This window comes from Dicentrarchus labrax, unplaced genomic scaffold (genome assembly GCF_905237075.1).
Source record: "Dicentrarchus labrax unplaced genomic scaffold, dlabrax2021, whole genome shotgun sequence".
NCBI lineage: Eukaryota > Metazoa > Chordata > Actinopteri > Moronidae > Dicentrarchus > Dicentrarchus labrax.
The window spans coordinates 7,853,583-7,868,292 of NW_026136721.1; the positions used below are offsets into that span (position 1 = coordinate 7,853,583).

General features: G+C 42.3%; 1 protein-coding gene across 1 annotated transcript; it reads right to left on the reverse strand.

Moving 5' to 3' along the window:
• Positions 1-99: 99 nt before the first annotated feature.
• patl1 (PAT1 homolog 1, processing body mRNA decay factor) lies at positions 100-14,698 on the reverse strand. The gene is made up of 20 exons (XM_051386106.1): positions 14,609-14,698; positions 12,309-12,414; positions 11,258-11,485; positions 10,837-11,100; positions 10,479-10,567; positions 7,304-7,384; positions 6,652-6,852; positions 6,243-6,344; positions 5,716-5,793; positions 5,007-5,227; positions 4,774-4,918; positions 4,311-4,428; positions 4,089-4,186; positions 3,541-3,600; positions 3,307-3,452; positions 2,970-3,129; positions 1,631-1,756; positions 1,033-1,124; positions 715-864; positions 100-469 (listed from the first exon to the last, which is right to left on the reverse strand). Exons 1-20 carry the CDS (start codon positions 14,621-14,623, stop codon positions 448-450), a joined length of 2,502 nt encoding a protein of 833 aa, XP_051242066.1. The 5' UTR covers positions 14,624-14,698; the 3' UTR covers positions 100-447.
• Between the last annotated feature and the right edge of the window lie 12 nt (positions 14,699-14,710).

Genomic DNA, 14,710 nt, shown 5'->3' on the forward strand with positions numbered 1-14,710 from the left:
CTGACAATGTTATAGGACTGCAATGCTAAATGGGTAGAGTACTCTTAATACGGTTGTCGAGGATGTGTGGAAAGAGGGGCAAGAAAAGTGCAGTCCACGTTGTTATATAATAGAAATACTTTTTAATTTGAAGGTTCATCACAGGCATAATCGTAAACAAGATATTTAAAAATGCAGATTTCATTATCATTCAGACTGTCCGTCTCATGCACTCTCGTACACACACACACACACACACACACACACACACACACACACACACACACGAGACTAAACACAAAGAAAAACTAAAGTAACTATAGAGATTCTGCTGGATTAAAATCATCCACCATGGATTCACCTCAACAGCACGCACACACACACACCCACACACACTCTTCTGACACGCACAAAAATAAAGGTCTGCATCGAGTGGGGAGGGGGTCGTGTTGATGTCTGTTGTAACTTCTACCTGGACAAAGCAGAGATCCTGAGAAAGGAAAACAACAGTTTTTATGTTCACACTACTGTGAATGAAAGAACACGTTCAGTCAGGCAGCGTCTGATAGATCTTAGTTTTTACTCTGACATGATCTGTATTTAACCGTAATATCTAACTGGGGATGCAGCTGGTTCTCTTTGTGCCTGCTTGTCCAACCAAAGCAACACAAATGTAACATGCCACTGTGTGTGTGTGTGTGTGTGTGTGTGTGTGTGTGTGTTGATGCAACTCACTGTAGCTTGTCCTGCAACAGCTCTAGCCTCTGCCGATCAACGTAGCGTGACAGGAGGGAGAGCAGGTTGGGAGGGGTGAAGAGGGGAGGAGAGAGGGATGAGGAGGGAACGCTGAGCAACTCCCTTGTTACTGAAAACACCAGTTCAGTCCTGGGTGGGTGGGGGGGGATAATGGGTAACAGCAGGAGGTGAGAAAAGCAAAGAGACACATTTAAAGAAGTGAACGACGAGAAGGAACACAATAAATCACTCCGGGCAGCGAACTGTCTCAGGGATGTGATCTCATGACACGAGAAAGCAGTTGACGTTGCGGCTTACCATCGATTGTCGTCCATGAGTTGACAGTTGGGGTCGGAGCTTTGCATCCTCTCTCCTTCACTCAGGATCAGATACAGCAGTGTCACACCAAACTAGACAGACAAACAGAGAGGTGTGTGAAATGTGTATGTGTTTAGTTGGACTTTGGAGGTATATGGCGGACCCTGTTCATTTCCATCTACAATTTTCTTATTGTCAACAACTCCCATTAAAGGCCGTAACCAACATGTGTTAGTCTGTGTCTTTTAGGAGGCTCAATAATGTCAAATGACTTTCTTTACAGCGGGACACTGACAGTCAAACCTTACTTAAAGTAGTGTATTTTGTGTACACCAGGCTTTGGATACACGTAAATACACAATCTTTTAATCTTACCATTTGGCTACACTATTGCCTCCAGGCCCACTAGATGGCGCTCTGAGGCCCACCAGTGGGCTGCACTGATACATTCACTGTTGATCAGTCTGACCAGAGGATCATCTTTGCTCTAAAGTTAATGAGTGACTGCATGTTTTGTGTCAGTGTGCCATTTGTGTGTGTGTGTGTGTGTGTGTGTGTGTATATGTGTGTGTGTGTGTGTGTGTTTGTGTGTGTGTACCTTGTTGTGCAGTACTGTGGCCAGTTGGCCCTCGTTGCCCTGAAGCTCCTGGAGCAAGTCTGTGAGGGCGGAGCTCGACAACGACTGGATCACTGCAGAAACCGGCTCAACTAACCAGCACAGCACCTGAACAAGAGGGCGGGGACAGAGGATGGTCACAGGTAACATTTCATGGTTTATCCCACTGGGACTGTTCCATTGTGCAGAAGAAATTCTTATTAGATGGGGAACTGCAAAACATTGAATGTCCTTAGACTGTAAGAAACTGCTAACCTCTGCTAACATGAACATTAAGAGAAAAAAAGCAGAGCAGAGGCTTTTTTCCCCCAGGAACTGCATATATTTAATTAGACTGTTCAGTACCAATTAAACTGATCATAAGAGAAGGAGCATCAGGATACCACTTCTGCTTCACATTTACAGTTATGGAGGAAAAACCTCCAGTCTCAGCAGAGGCAATAATGGTGTCCATTGCTTTCCATTTGTGCCTCTTTGCTCGCGACTGTTCTCCCCAGAGGAGGATGTCAGAGGTAGAAGTTTAAAAAAAAAAAAACACTACCTGACTAACACTTAATATTGAAATATGAAGCGCCAGGGAATAAGAATGTGACTGATAACACAAATAAAAAAAGAACTGGCAGAAGAACGCATTAAAACAGCTAAATCTAATCTATAATTAGTTAGACAGGTACAGGATGTTTTTCCAGGCACAGGATGATATTTTAGGACTACTAAAAACAACTGCGACTGATGACGAAAAACATACACAAAGCAGGAATGTTTTTATGATTCAGATTCTACACACTTCTGGTATTTTTAGTAGTTGGTGCGGTCATTTCTTTTCACTGGAAGTTTGCTTAATCTTCAGGACTACAAATGCAACACTATCAATATAGACAAGTGTTTCCACAACAACCAGGTTGTTTGTTTGTCCATCAGCTGACCCGTCATAAACACATTACTATTGACTAGAACTCATTAGATCTGCCCCAGTAACTGAATTCATTCCTACAAGTAACCAGTATCACGTTCAGTTTCTCACGTTTATAACAAACCACATTTCCTGAAAATGGGTTGAGAATTTAGCCATTCACAGTCGATTCTGTAGTGAAGTCTGAATCTCTCAGTATTGCTAACTTGCAGATGTTGACCTCTGCAATATGGCGACCGAGCAGATGTATATCAGCAGCATTCGGCAGCAGCCAATGGCAACAGTACCTCTACCTCACCAGCAGATGTCAGTCATGTTTATTTATTGTAGAGCCAAACACAGACACTGTGTTGCAGATGCCTACTGTTCCTATATAGCAGGACTAACTGGATATCTGTGGTTGGTTACCTGGTCCTGCTTGTCCTTCTTGGCCAGGGCGGGAAGGTTGCGCGCAATCGCCATGACAACGGCGGCGGCCTGGGGTGATGGCAGGAGGGGGAGGAGCCTGGAGATCAGCCGCTTGCCCTTCCTCACTGACATGATCATCACACACTGCTCATCGCTCACTCTTATAGAGAGGAAGAGAAAAAGAATGAGTGTGTGTAGATGGGCATATCTCCTCTCATTATCCCTTACACTGCTGTCCCATGTGTGGCTCTGTTGTACAGAGTGTGAGTGGGATAAGAATCAGGATTGCCAAGTGCAGCTCTTGCAGTTCAGGTAATTTCTATTCCCTCCCTCCTACCTGTCGTCCCACTCCTTCTCCCGCAGAGAGTTGCACAGCTGCACCGTGTTGGTTTTATGCTGCTCCAGCAGAGCCTCCCTGTCCTCCTCTGGCGTCTGGACAAAACGTTTCTCAAAGTCTTGAACCTCCAGCAGCAAACTGTACATCTGGAGGACAGACATATGCATTTAGGATCCAGAAGTTTTTCCTGCTGTTTTTTCATTAAAACGTGTGCTGCAGTCGTCCTCATCCTACCTTCTCCACGGTGTAGAGGATCTGTCGCCTCTTATTCCACACCTGCTTCTCTCTTTTCTCCTGGAGACAGACATACAGTCAGGAAATAAGACCAGCAGGACTTCAAAACCGGATCAAATTATAAAACGGGTACAGAATTATATATTCAAGAGCAAAATAGGAATGTTATCGTGCTCTGACTACAACTACAGCTGTTTTCAAAAGCATCTCTTTTAGATAATAGTGGACACCAAGGTGGATATTTTCAAAAACATTTGTCTACGATCTTGTCGCCAAGTGCTAAAGTGACATAGTGTGAACTCGGTTTAATTGGTATGAACAATAACAATTGTTGTTAACAGAATGGCTCGCTCTTTTTTGGTTTTATACTGTCAATAGGTGTGAGTGGTACCTGGTACATTTTGGGTACTTCACTGTGTTCACTGCCTGGTTAGTTAATGTAAGCCTCTTACTTTGTCTTTTAGGAAACAACCACAGCTTTGCACATAAAGAGAACATTGTGTATACAGCTTTAGTAGGAAAATAAACAATGAAACATGCAAACAGACCTCGTCATCCGTGCGACTTGTCACTACAGCATCAATCATCTTGCGTGGGTTGTTGACGCTGGAGACCGTCAGCTTACCCAGAGAGCCTGCAAACTGAACTGTTGACAAACACATTTCAACGTTTAACAGAGTAGTAGTTAGATATTGTACACTCTCGTTTGTGTGTGTTACCACATACTATTGAGTGCAGAGAATATTCTGGTGTGCTCTGTTGTTGTTTACCTGGTCTGTAGGTGTGTTCAACCTTGGCAACCTGCGGAGTGATCAACTTGGTGGTGTGTTCCTTCTTGCTGCTGTCTCTCTCCCTCTCCTGACGTTTCTCCATCTTCTCATAGTAGTTCTACGTGTACACACACACACACACACACACACACACACACACACACACACACACAAAGTGTAAGTGTCAATGATCATTAACCAACTTTCAAGCCAACAGTACATAACTCTCTACAAACATATGATTTTTATTATTAAACTCATTTAGACTATAAACTGACAAAATGGCACCCTTTACAACATGTCTTCAAAGTAAATGACTTTTCTTACAAACAGTCATTCAGAAATGTACCACGATGATATATTTAAAACGATCAGCATCCACACTAGCACTTCCAGGTTGTTTTTGCAGAGCCCTGTGTCCAAAACAAGCCAATCATTAATAGTTACTACATCAAAAACCAACCTGATAGTAGTAGTCATCCAGGTAAGGGTCAGTACTTTGCAGCTGCATCATTTGGATTTTGGTTACCCATTCCTTCTCTTTCTGAGTCATCAGGTTACTGTAGGGGTCCCTGCTGCGCCGGTCCCCTCCCGTCCTCCCACGGTCCCTACAGAGAGGTAAAGAGACAATGTTGAGATGGTCTTCATTGCAGCTCTATTACTGTTCAAACGTTCTGTATGGACACGCTTCCTTACCCTCCTCGGTTCTGCATGCGCTGAGTGAGCATGCGGCGGTGCTGGGGGTGGAGGTGGGTGGTGTTGTGTCTGATGGGTGGCGTGTGGTTGGGGGGACCGTGAGGGGGCGGTGGGCCCATTCTGTGACCGTGTGGAGGAGGAGGGCCGCCGAAGAACGGCCTGAAACCACCACCACCCGGTAACAAAGGAGGTGCAGGACCGCCGCGGGGGAAACCAGCCACCTGGAGAGAGAGACAGGTAAACAGTGTGTGAGGATGATTTGCGTGATTGAGTTGTGAACTATTGAAATAGTACTGAGTCATTCCACTAGCACTGAAGTCAAAAAACATCACCACCTTTCATTCTCATGGTCTCGTGTTGTTTTGTGCATTGTCTTTAATAAGATCTTTTTTTCCAAAGCTGTAACTTGTAGCTAAGAAGCAGGAAGTTATCTCCACGATACCACACTAAGAAGGCTGTGTTTGTGTGTGAGAGATTGTTTTACTGTATTCCAGGGGTCTAAAAACCGGGAGCCCACTGTATTTGCAGGGTCCGACAGTTTTGCGGTGACCAAAATGATGGAACCCACAAGTCTGAGGCATACGATGTGGTTTTAGGGTTAGGGTTAGAAATAGGTTACGGTTAGGGTGAAGGATAAGGGAACGCATGTCAATGATGGGTCCCCACAAATATGTTAACAAAAGGCTGTGCGTGAGTGCGTGTCACCAACTTGAGAGTTGAGCAGCTGGGCCCGTTGCATCTGAGACAGGACTCCGGGAGGGAATGGACCACGACACAAAGGGGAGTTCTGGGAAAAATAAAATACAATAGAAACGTCATACCCCCAGAATACTATTCATAAAAAAGGTTGTTATTCATAAAAATCTCATCTTTACTCACTTAAAGGAAATGTTTTTTTAAGGAAATACACATACTTGTTTTCTTGCTGAGAATAAGTTTAGATCAATACTCATAATCATGTTTGAACAGTAAATATTAACCCGCATATTAATCAGTTCCAAATATCAGTTATCGGTCAACTTGATTACTACTGATCGGTATCGGCCCTGAAAAACAAAACAAAAAACAAATGGCCCTAGTTTGCAGACCCAGTGTTCAAGATTTTTTATGGGTGAAATCACAGACTTTGTTTACTTGTGTTGGGCCAATGAAATGAAAAAAGGAACCCCACGTTCTTTTAGTGGGAATACAAAGCAATAAAAGTGAGGGGGGGGACGGAGGAGAGGATAAACTCACAGCTATATTGAGGAGGGTGTTTGGTGACAGACGCTCAGGGAAAGGAGGAGGGTATCTGTGCTGGACTGGGGCTCTCACATGAACCGCCATGGGATGGTGGATCTACGCACACACACACACAGACACACACAGACACACACACACACACACGATAGGGTTAACAGAGACAGAGCTCATTACATGTTCTATTATCACAAGATGCAGCATAACTATAACTAACAAACTACAAACTATATAACTTCATAACTTTAAAAAATAACATTATTGCAGTAAATATATGTGTTAAGCCTCCATGTGTAAAGTTCTACTTCTAGCAGTACTATTAAAAAGAAAAACACTAAGGTAGGCACTCAGTTTAATGGATTTGAAACGTAACATTAGCAAAATGAGGAGAACAGTTGTTATTCACCTGATGATTCATGGCGTGGCTCATTGGCTGTTTGGGCGGTGTCCCAATAGGCACTGCCCTCACCGGAGGGGAGCCAATCACAGGGGAAGAGGAGCGCGGCGGTGGGACCCTCTCTGACAGATCCTGTCCTTCATCGTTCCTACCCTGAGGAGGTCGTTTAGGAAGGCCTACCTCCTTGATTATAGACATTAGTGGACTGTCCTGAACAGGAAGAAGAATAAAATATTAGAAAAATCCAGCAGTGTGCTGTGATTTATAATACTGTGGCAAGCAGAACAGAGTACGAATAAGAAGAAGAAGACGAAGAAGCAGCAGCAGCAGCAGCTCTCAGCAATTGGTATCAATGTATATGTTATTTAACATGCTAAAGAATATTTAACTTAAATGTTCTTTCATACAGTTATTTATTTAAGAAAGCAGTCTTCTGAGTACCTTTACAGAGTATTTTATCATAAAACTACTACTGGCCAAATGTCCAATTAGGGTCATTTCTGAACCTTTGTAGATTTGCCAGGTGCATTTTTATTATTGCAGCTATTCCCTGAGTATGACTCTGCATGTTGCCATGAACATGCATGCAAGTTGAGGATGAGCTGTTAAACTAAACCTGATGCCTAGTGTTTGAACAAGGAGAAGAGTGAGCATCCCTCACCTCCATGTGTGTAACCAGTCCAGGGGTGAGACTGACCGGCCCGAAACCCATGCTGTTCTCCCAGATACTGTGAGAATTCATCTATGAGAGACAATGACAGAAATTAAATCTAAGGGTGCTGACATTTTCCACTAATTAAGTTTTAATAGATGTTGCTCCAGTGAATGTGTTATTCAGCCAGCCAGTAATACAAAATATATTTGACAGCATGAAACTCAAATCCAGGAAATTATTTTAATATTAATTCCACCTGTTCATTTTTTCTCATTTTACAGCCATTAAAACAGTGCTAATTGTGAAAATATAAACCATAAATCAATATTTTATTATTCATTTACACTGGAGATCAAAATTAGAGAACAATCTACAATTTCCTAAATGTCAAGGTCACTGCGTAGTCCTATTTGAAATGATCCAAACAGAGTAAAAGAGCAGTATTTTAAGCATATTTCATGAGTTACATATGTTCTGAAGCACAGTATAAAAAAACTTGAATGGGATATTTGAAAAAGAACACTAAATTAGAGAACACTTTTAGATACCTTGCAGTATATATATATATATATATATATATATATATATATATATATAGAGTGATTGATGATGATATGATTTTTATTTTTCTTTTTTTATGAATGATTTTATATTTTTTTTTCTATCTATCTGGCACCTGGTGCTAATATCCTCAATTATCTGACTAACCCCATTTAACTGGCAGCCTAATCTTCCAGTTTTCACTGACTTTGCAAGATGGTGAGCCGTTCTAAAGTGACTGAAACCCTCCTACAGCAGGTTGTCCAGATGAAAGCCAAAAGAGATGACCCTATCAGTCACAGCAAGAGAAGTTGATCATTCCAAATCTGTGATTTCTAGAATATTGCATCTTTACAATGTCACAAAATCATTCAAGTCCCCTAAGAAGGCCGGTCGTCCACGAAAGACAAACACAAGAGAGGACAGGATAATGCAGAGAATCTCAGTGGGCAATCGGTTCAGCGCTGCAGCTGGAATTGCTAGCCACTTCAACACTTAACATGCACACAGGCAGTAATCAGTATAGGCTACTACATACTTGCCAACATTTATTTTTTAAAGTATGGGTTTTTTTCTTTTTTTGGGTGGGGGGGTTAATACATAACCCATTGCTATTAACCTATTTGGGTTAATTGTATTGACGCATATAACCATAGCCATAGTAAATCAAAGGCAGCATGCTAGCTACCATCATATGTTAAGCTAAAGGTTAATGGTTTGGGCTACTACTCATGGTGCTATCCATTTGTCTCGTAAATCCCCCGCCCGAGTTGCTCTGACGCGAGAAAGTGACGTCATTGCCTGGCTTGTACCATTTATAGCGTTCCATTTGTCTTTGGGCATTACGAGTCGGAAAGAAGTGCAGCAGCTGTGTTGTTATTGCTTGTGGCTTCTGTTTTTCTACAGAAACACCAACATTTCAAGTTATTCCGTTATTGCAAGTCTTACATTCCAATAATATTTTTAATTTTCGCCTATTTCAATTTCAACAGGTGCTGTGGCGTTTTTCTCGAGCCACCAGGGGCATTGGCAGGCTAGTGTTATTGTTAACTACATAACTTTACATTGTATTGCACGCACAGCAACACCGTGCAATGCATAAATTGGTGACCGGACTAAAGCAGCAATGTAAAGAAGTGGGTAAGAGCATTTAAAATCGACATTAAAACGACCAATGTAGTACAAATACAAAGAAAATACATCTCAATATTGTATCAATTACCCAAATTTTCCAGTTAATTCTCCTAAATTCCCATTAATTCCCATAATTTCCCATTAATTCCCATAATTTCCATTAATTCCCATGAAAGTTTCCAAATTGGATTGTTTCCCCAGCTTATCTATTCCGGAAAGTTTCCGGAAATTTACCGGAAAATGTCCGCCCCTTTGGAACCCTAATAAGGATGGTAAATGGTAAATAGACCTGTACTTGTATAGCGCCTTTCTAGTCTTCCGACCACTCAAAGTGCTTTTACACTACGTGCCACATTCACCCTTTCAAAGTCTTTGCAAAGTCCATCAAACAGAAACTAACATTCATACACACTGACACACTCACACACCGATGCACGGCATCGGGAGCAATTTGGGGTTCAGTATTTTGCTCAAGGATACTTTGACATGTGGCTCGAACCCACAACCTTCTAATTAAGGAACGACCCACTCTGCCACTGATCCACAGCCGCCCTTGAGGAAGGATCTGTCTTGTCATTCAGTGTCTCAACGTTTAAGAGCATTTGGACTGAAACTCTGCAGAGACCAAACCTCTTATTGGCAGAAAGAATCAAAATGCTTTGATAACCTTTGCTGAGGAGCATGTTGTGTGGACAGAGGAGAACTGGGCCAAAGTTCACTTTAGTGATGAAAGAAAGTTTAATTTATTTGGGTCCAATGGGAAACAATATGTTCGTCGTCAAACTGGAGAAAGACTCTACCCAAAGTGTGTAAAGAAGTCAGTGAAAGGTGGAGGAGGAAGTGTCATGGTTTGGGGAAGGTTTTCTGCAGCAGGAGTTGGGCCTCTTATACAGCTACACGGCAGAGTGAATACAAATGTCTATCAGAACCTTCTTCCACAACATGTGGCTCCTTCCCTGCGTTCATCCCCCTATTTAGCGACAAAGTTACGGCCAAGAAACCCACTACAGTCACCGAACTGTGGAAGAGACTGGAAGAAGAGTGGACCAGAATCCCACCAGAGCAGTGTGAGAGACTGGTGATGTCCTGTGGCTGCAGATGTGCTGCAGACATTCAAAGGAACGGCCTGTACACTTCCTACTAATTGTTGACTTTTGTAACCTTCAGAAAATTGTAGTTGTAATCTTTCTCCGTGCTACAGTCATTGCTGTTCTCTAATTTTGATCTTTGTGTTTTCTGCAAAATAAAGGTTGTTTGTTGAAGTGCCTTGGTTATTTTGTAAAACACTGTTGTAGTAGCATGGTATAGCCACAACAAAAACTCCTTCAAATGTTGAGCAATGAAGATTACATTATTTGTTCATAAGTTCAATTTTGATCTCCAGTGTTCATATAAAAGCAGACCTGGCCCACAAAAAACAAGAACACTTCTTCCACACATAATAATAATGGAATAAATACAAAAATACAAGTATACAGAACAGTACACAGATAGTAAAAAAACAAACCTGGCCCATAGGAGCAGTGCCTCTGCGCAGCAAGTGCTGTTGCTGCTGGTAGCTGAGCATGGACGATGGAGGAGGGCCAGGAGGAAGTCCTGGAGTAGTACAGCAGAACACAGCAGACTTCAGTAAAAACACGGCCAATACACAGAACACAACAGACTAAACCATATTGTCTCAAAGTTTCTGTCTATAGGTAAATGTTTGTATTTTCCTCATAGAAAAATAAAGCATATAAAGCACTCTGTAGCAATGAAAATCCAACAACCACATGGGGACAAAACAGAACATCTTAGCTGAACCTTGCTAGGAGACTTTGTTGGTTTTTATTCAATTCAATTCAACACCCACACACCCATCTCACCTGAGGTGGAGGGCCCAGGAGGCAGCTGGTGCTGGGGGTGATGGGGATGCTGGTGTGACTGAGCAGGGTGTGGGATGGAGGAGGGCTGAGGCAGGACTCTGGGTCGGTCCAGCCCCTGTAGGGCGGACAGGCTGGACCCTGAAGAGCTGGGGGACGGACCGGGCCTCTCAGCCGCCCCGACCCCAGCGATGGCCGGGTCGGCCTCCAGGATGAGTCTAGCCAGGGACTCAGCCAAGTCACCTCCCCCTCCTCGATCCTCCACATCTGAAACAACAGTTTTACTTTGGATATTAGAGTCTTAAAAAAAAAAATAATTATATATATAATTTTATTTATTTATTTTTTTTAATTATCTTAAAATCTGAACATGTATTGTTATCTTAAAATCTGAACAGAAAATTAACTTTATCACATCACTGACCTGGGGGAGGCAGTCCAGAGGAAGACGAGGAGAATTTGAGTGAAGGGAGGGAAGATGGAAGGGGGTGATGGGCCGCAGAGGAAGGGAGATGGGTGGAGGATGAGTCTCCGGCTCCTCCTAAATCTAATTCTCCTCCCATCCCCCCTCCTCCCATCCCCAGCACCCCTCCGAGCCCGTCCCTCTCATCGAGCTCAGCGAGGCGTTTGTGTTCCTCCTGCCAGTCGTCATCTGGAAGAGCAGAGGGGCCAAACAGAGTGGTTGTTTGTTCTGTGGCCATCAATCAACTGAGCTGAAATCTTACACATAGTTCTCCAGAATGATGACGTTTTTTTTGGCCTACAACTTTGACAAACTGTCTCAAATGTGATTTCGCAATCATCAAATGCGACCAACAACTATAAAGAACATCTACAAACTCGTCATCAAGGTGACCCTGGAGGGACTGACTTAAATTAACAAATTCGGTCACCAGATTAACTCTGTTGTGTCACAAATACTGACTGGGTGAATTTAAGAAAATGGAGATGCAGGAACACAGTTAAGTGTATGAAGGTGAAGCAATGTTAACCTAAATTCTAATTGGGAAAATTCAGGAAGAAAATGTATTGGTGACGTTGTGTATAATACGTACTGTGTTGGGCATGCTATTGGAAAAGTGCAGTGCTGAGCTACTAGTTACTGTGATGAAATGAAGCTTCACTACATTGAAGCTACCCTGCAGAGAAATGTAGCAAGCTAAGCTACAGCAATGTGGCACAAATAGTTTAACTACATCAAAGTCATTTTTTTTTTAGCTTTTTAGGATGTCACTGTCATACTTTGAAGTGCTTCTGTCAGTTAGCTTTACATATAAACTTCTGTGTATGGTAGCAGTGTCATTTACTGGTCCTTAATTGTTTTATTTCAGACCACAGCAGAAAGCTCTGTTGACCCTGAGCTCCATTAATTGTGTAATTATGAACAAGCATAAGAGCATTGATTGCTCATCTCCTCAAGTATAGTACTTTGATATTTACACATTTAATATATATATATTCAAGGCATGACTCACCGATGGCCCCAGCTCCGAAAGTGTCGTCGTTGAACTGATCAATTTCATCTTCCTCTTCTACCAGTCCCTCGTCTTCCTCCTCCAACGTACAGTCTTCATCCAGGGACTGCAAAGACAGCACAGGAGATAGAGACGATGGGACAAGGAATGCAGTGAGTGGAAGGTGGGAAGGAGGAAACGCATTGAGACGTGACCATGGAGTGGAGAAAAGAATGTTACACACTGACCCTTTAAGATATGTTTTCTTGGCATTTTAGACAGTGACAGGTGGCGAGATGGACAGGACAGGAGAGAGAGAGAGTGAGAGAGAGAGGGACAGACCGAGGTGACACACAAGCTCAAATCAAACCCTTGATACATTGGGTGCACACTCCACCATGTGAGCAGTTCGATTTCGATTTACCTCTGCATTTTTTTACATGCGTCTATGCACAGGTATAGAGTAGTAAAGGATGTGGTACGTAAAAGTACTAATCACAGCAAATAAATAAAACCTTATAAACAGTATAATTTTTTCACTCTACAGAAACTCTTTTGTAACTGTAACAGTGAGAAATACAAATGTTTTCCAAAATAATGTATTTTCAATTCTATTTCAGGCTAATATTAATTTTTATGTAATTTTTTTTATTTCTCAAGAAGGCAGCAACAGACATCCTTCAATTGCAACACTGGACAGTAGCATCAGACTTTAAACCTGCTTCTCACCAGGTTTGGTTGAAAGTAAAATTTACCACAGTATTCTTCCAATTGTGAAAAATTAAGCAACACATAAGTTCAAGAATAAGGTTAGATTAGTTAATAACATCAACAACGTTAATGACGTTAATGAAGGTGCAACTGTCACCCAAATAGTCTACTGGCTTCCAAAATGTGGTGCTGATAATTCATATATTGATTTTATATCCATCTGTTAGAGCAGAGTCTACTAGTAACTGGAGACACTTGGTCTCTGTATCACACACTCTCATCAGCAGCAAGCAGTCAATCCTCAATCCTATTTCAATGTGCAGAATATCAGGTCTCAAGTTCTCACTAACAGTCACCATAACTATGCTCTTTATTGTATCTAACCAATATGACCAACTGTCAGGAGACGTTGGGAACGCTCCCTTTCTCATGTCTGCCAGTCATTCATGAGGCCAAATAATGCCTGAGTCAATGACTAAATCTGCAGGTTAAAAAGGCAAGTTGTGTATAGGGACGCTTTATTAAGAAGAACTGTTGGGTTACTGCATTACCACGCAGGCGATAAATACTGTATATGTGCAATTTGTTTCCCATTTGTCAGCTTGCCTCTGTGTTTCTTAAAATATAAAAAGGACATTACAGTGTAAATGAACCTGGGGACCCAGTGCAACATCACACTAGAAAGGTGTATGACCATCTCTGCTACACTTACAAAATTAACCATCAGGCTACTTCAGCTAATGACGTATGGGAACCGTTATTCATGAGTTAATGTAATAATTAGGGGACAAAAATATTTCACTTATAGAAGCAGCATTAAGTTGAGGCAGTACAGAGGTCAAAGTGTGTTACATTAACGCTAGAAATTTGTGTTTGAGAATTCCGTTTGACTTGAACCGTACACCAACTGGAAGTTAATTCATAACTACGTACATTAGTAGTTCATTAATAGCAGTAACTGAAAATTGTTGATCAGAATAGCCAGTTAGCCTTACCCAGGTCAGTAGTGACCGAGCATGGGTGCTCGCGGGGGAAAACATCACAACGTAGCAGAATAGCTAACTCGAGACGTTAACGTTAAACATGGCGGTAACCTTAAGTGTAGTTACGATACTAGTTAGTACCCCATCTTTAAACTACGAAGTTTAAATAATATTAATAATTAGGACTCGGGGCTTCTTCCCCAAGACCCACTGGCACCCTGCACATAGCAAGAGAACCCGTTAGCAGCAATGCTAATGCTGACGTTACATCACGCAGGACCCACGTCGATGGAAAATTGCTGCCCTGATACTAACCAATATGATACTGTGTGGACACAGGTTATAGCTATCACACACTGGCCTTTCATAACTGAGATTAACTCATGAAACAGTACGCCCATCCTGGTCACCAGCGGGAAGGAGCGCTCACCTTCCCACCGGCTCACCTCGCCAGGCAAACAGGCTGCTTCACAGGCCGCCAACCGCATTGAAATTGGCAGTCGCATAAACAATAGCAACATTCCCCATGTAAATCACAGCCACTCTGGAATTACTACCAGATCTCTTTAAAACATCTGAAATGATCCCCAGGAAAGGGTACATTGGTTTAGGAGGTACAATGCTCACCTGAAATCGAAACATCTATCTTTAGTCTTGCGGGAAAAGAGGTGCATCGGGAGCGAGGTGGAGCGCAAATGACGCAGGAGGGACGTCCACTTACGGAACGAC

What these genes read in the sequence shown, in the direction of transcription:
- patl1 (XM_051386106.1), bottom strand. An exon ending in CTCTGGACTGCCTCCCCCAG is followed by an intron (nt 11,101 to 11,257) that starts GTCAGTGATGTG and finishes CTGTTGTTTCAG; the next exon opens with ATGTGGAGGATCGAGGAGGG. An exon ending in TGAACACACCTACAGACCAG is followed by an intron (nt 4,187 to 4,310) that starts GTAAACAACAAC and finishes GTTTGTCAACAG; the next exon opens with TTCAGTTTGCAGGCTCTCTG.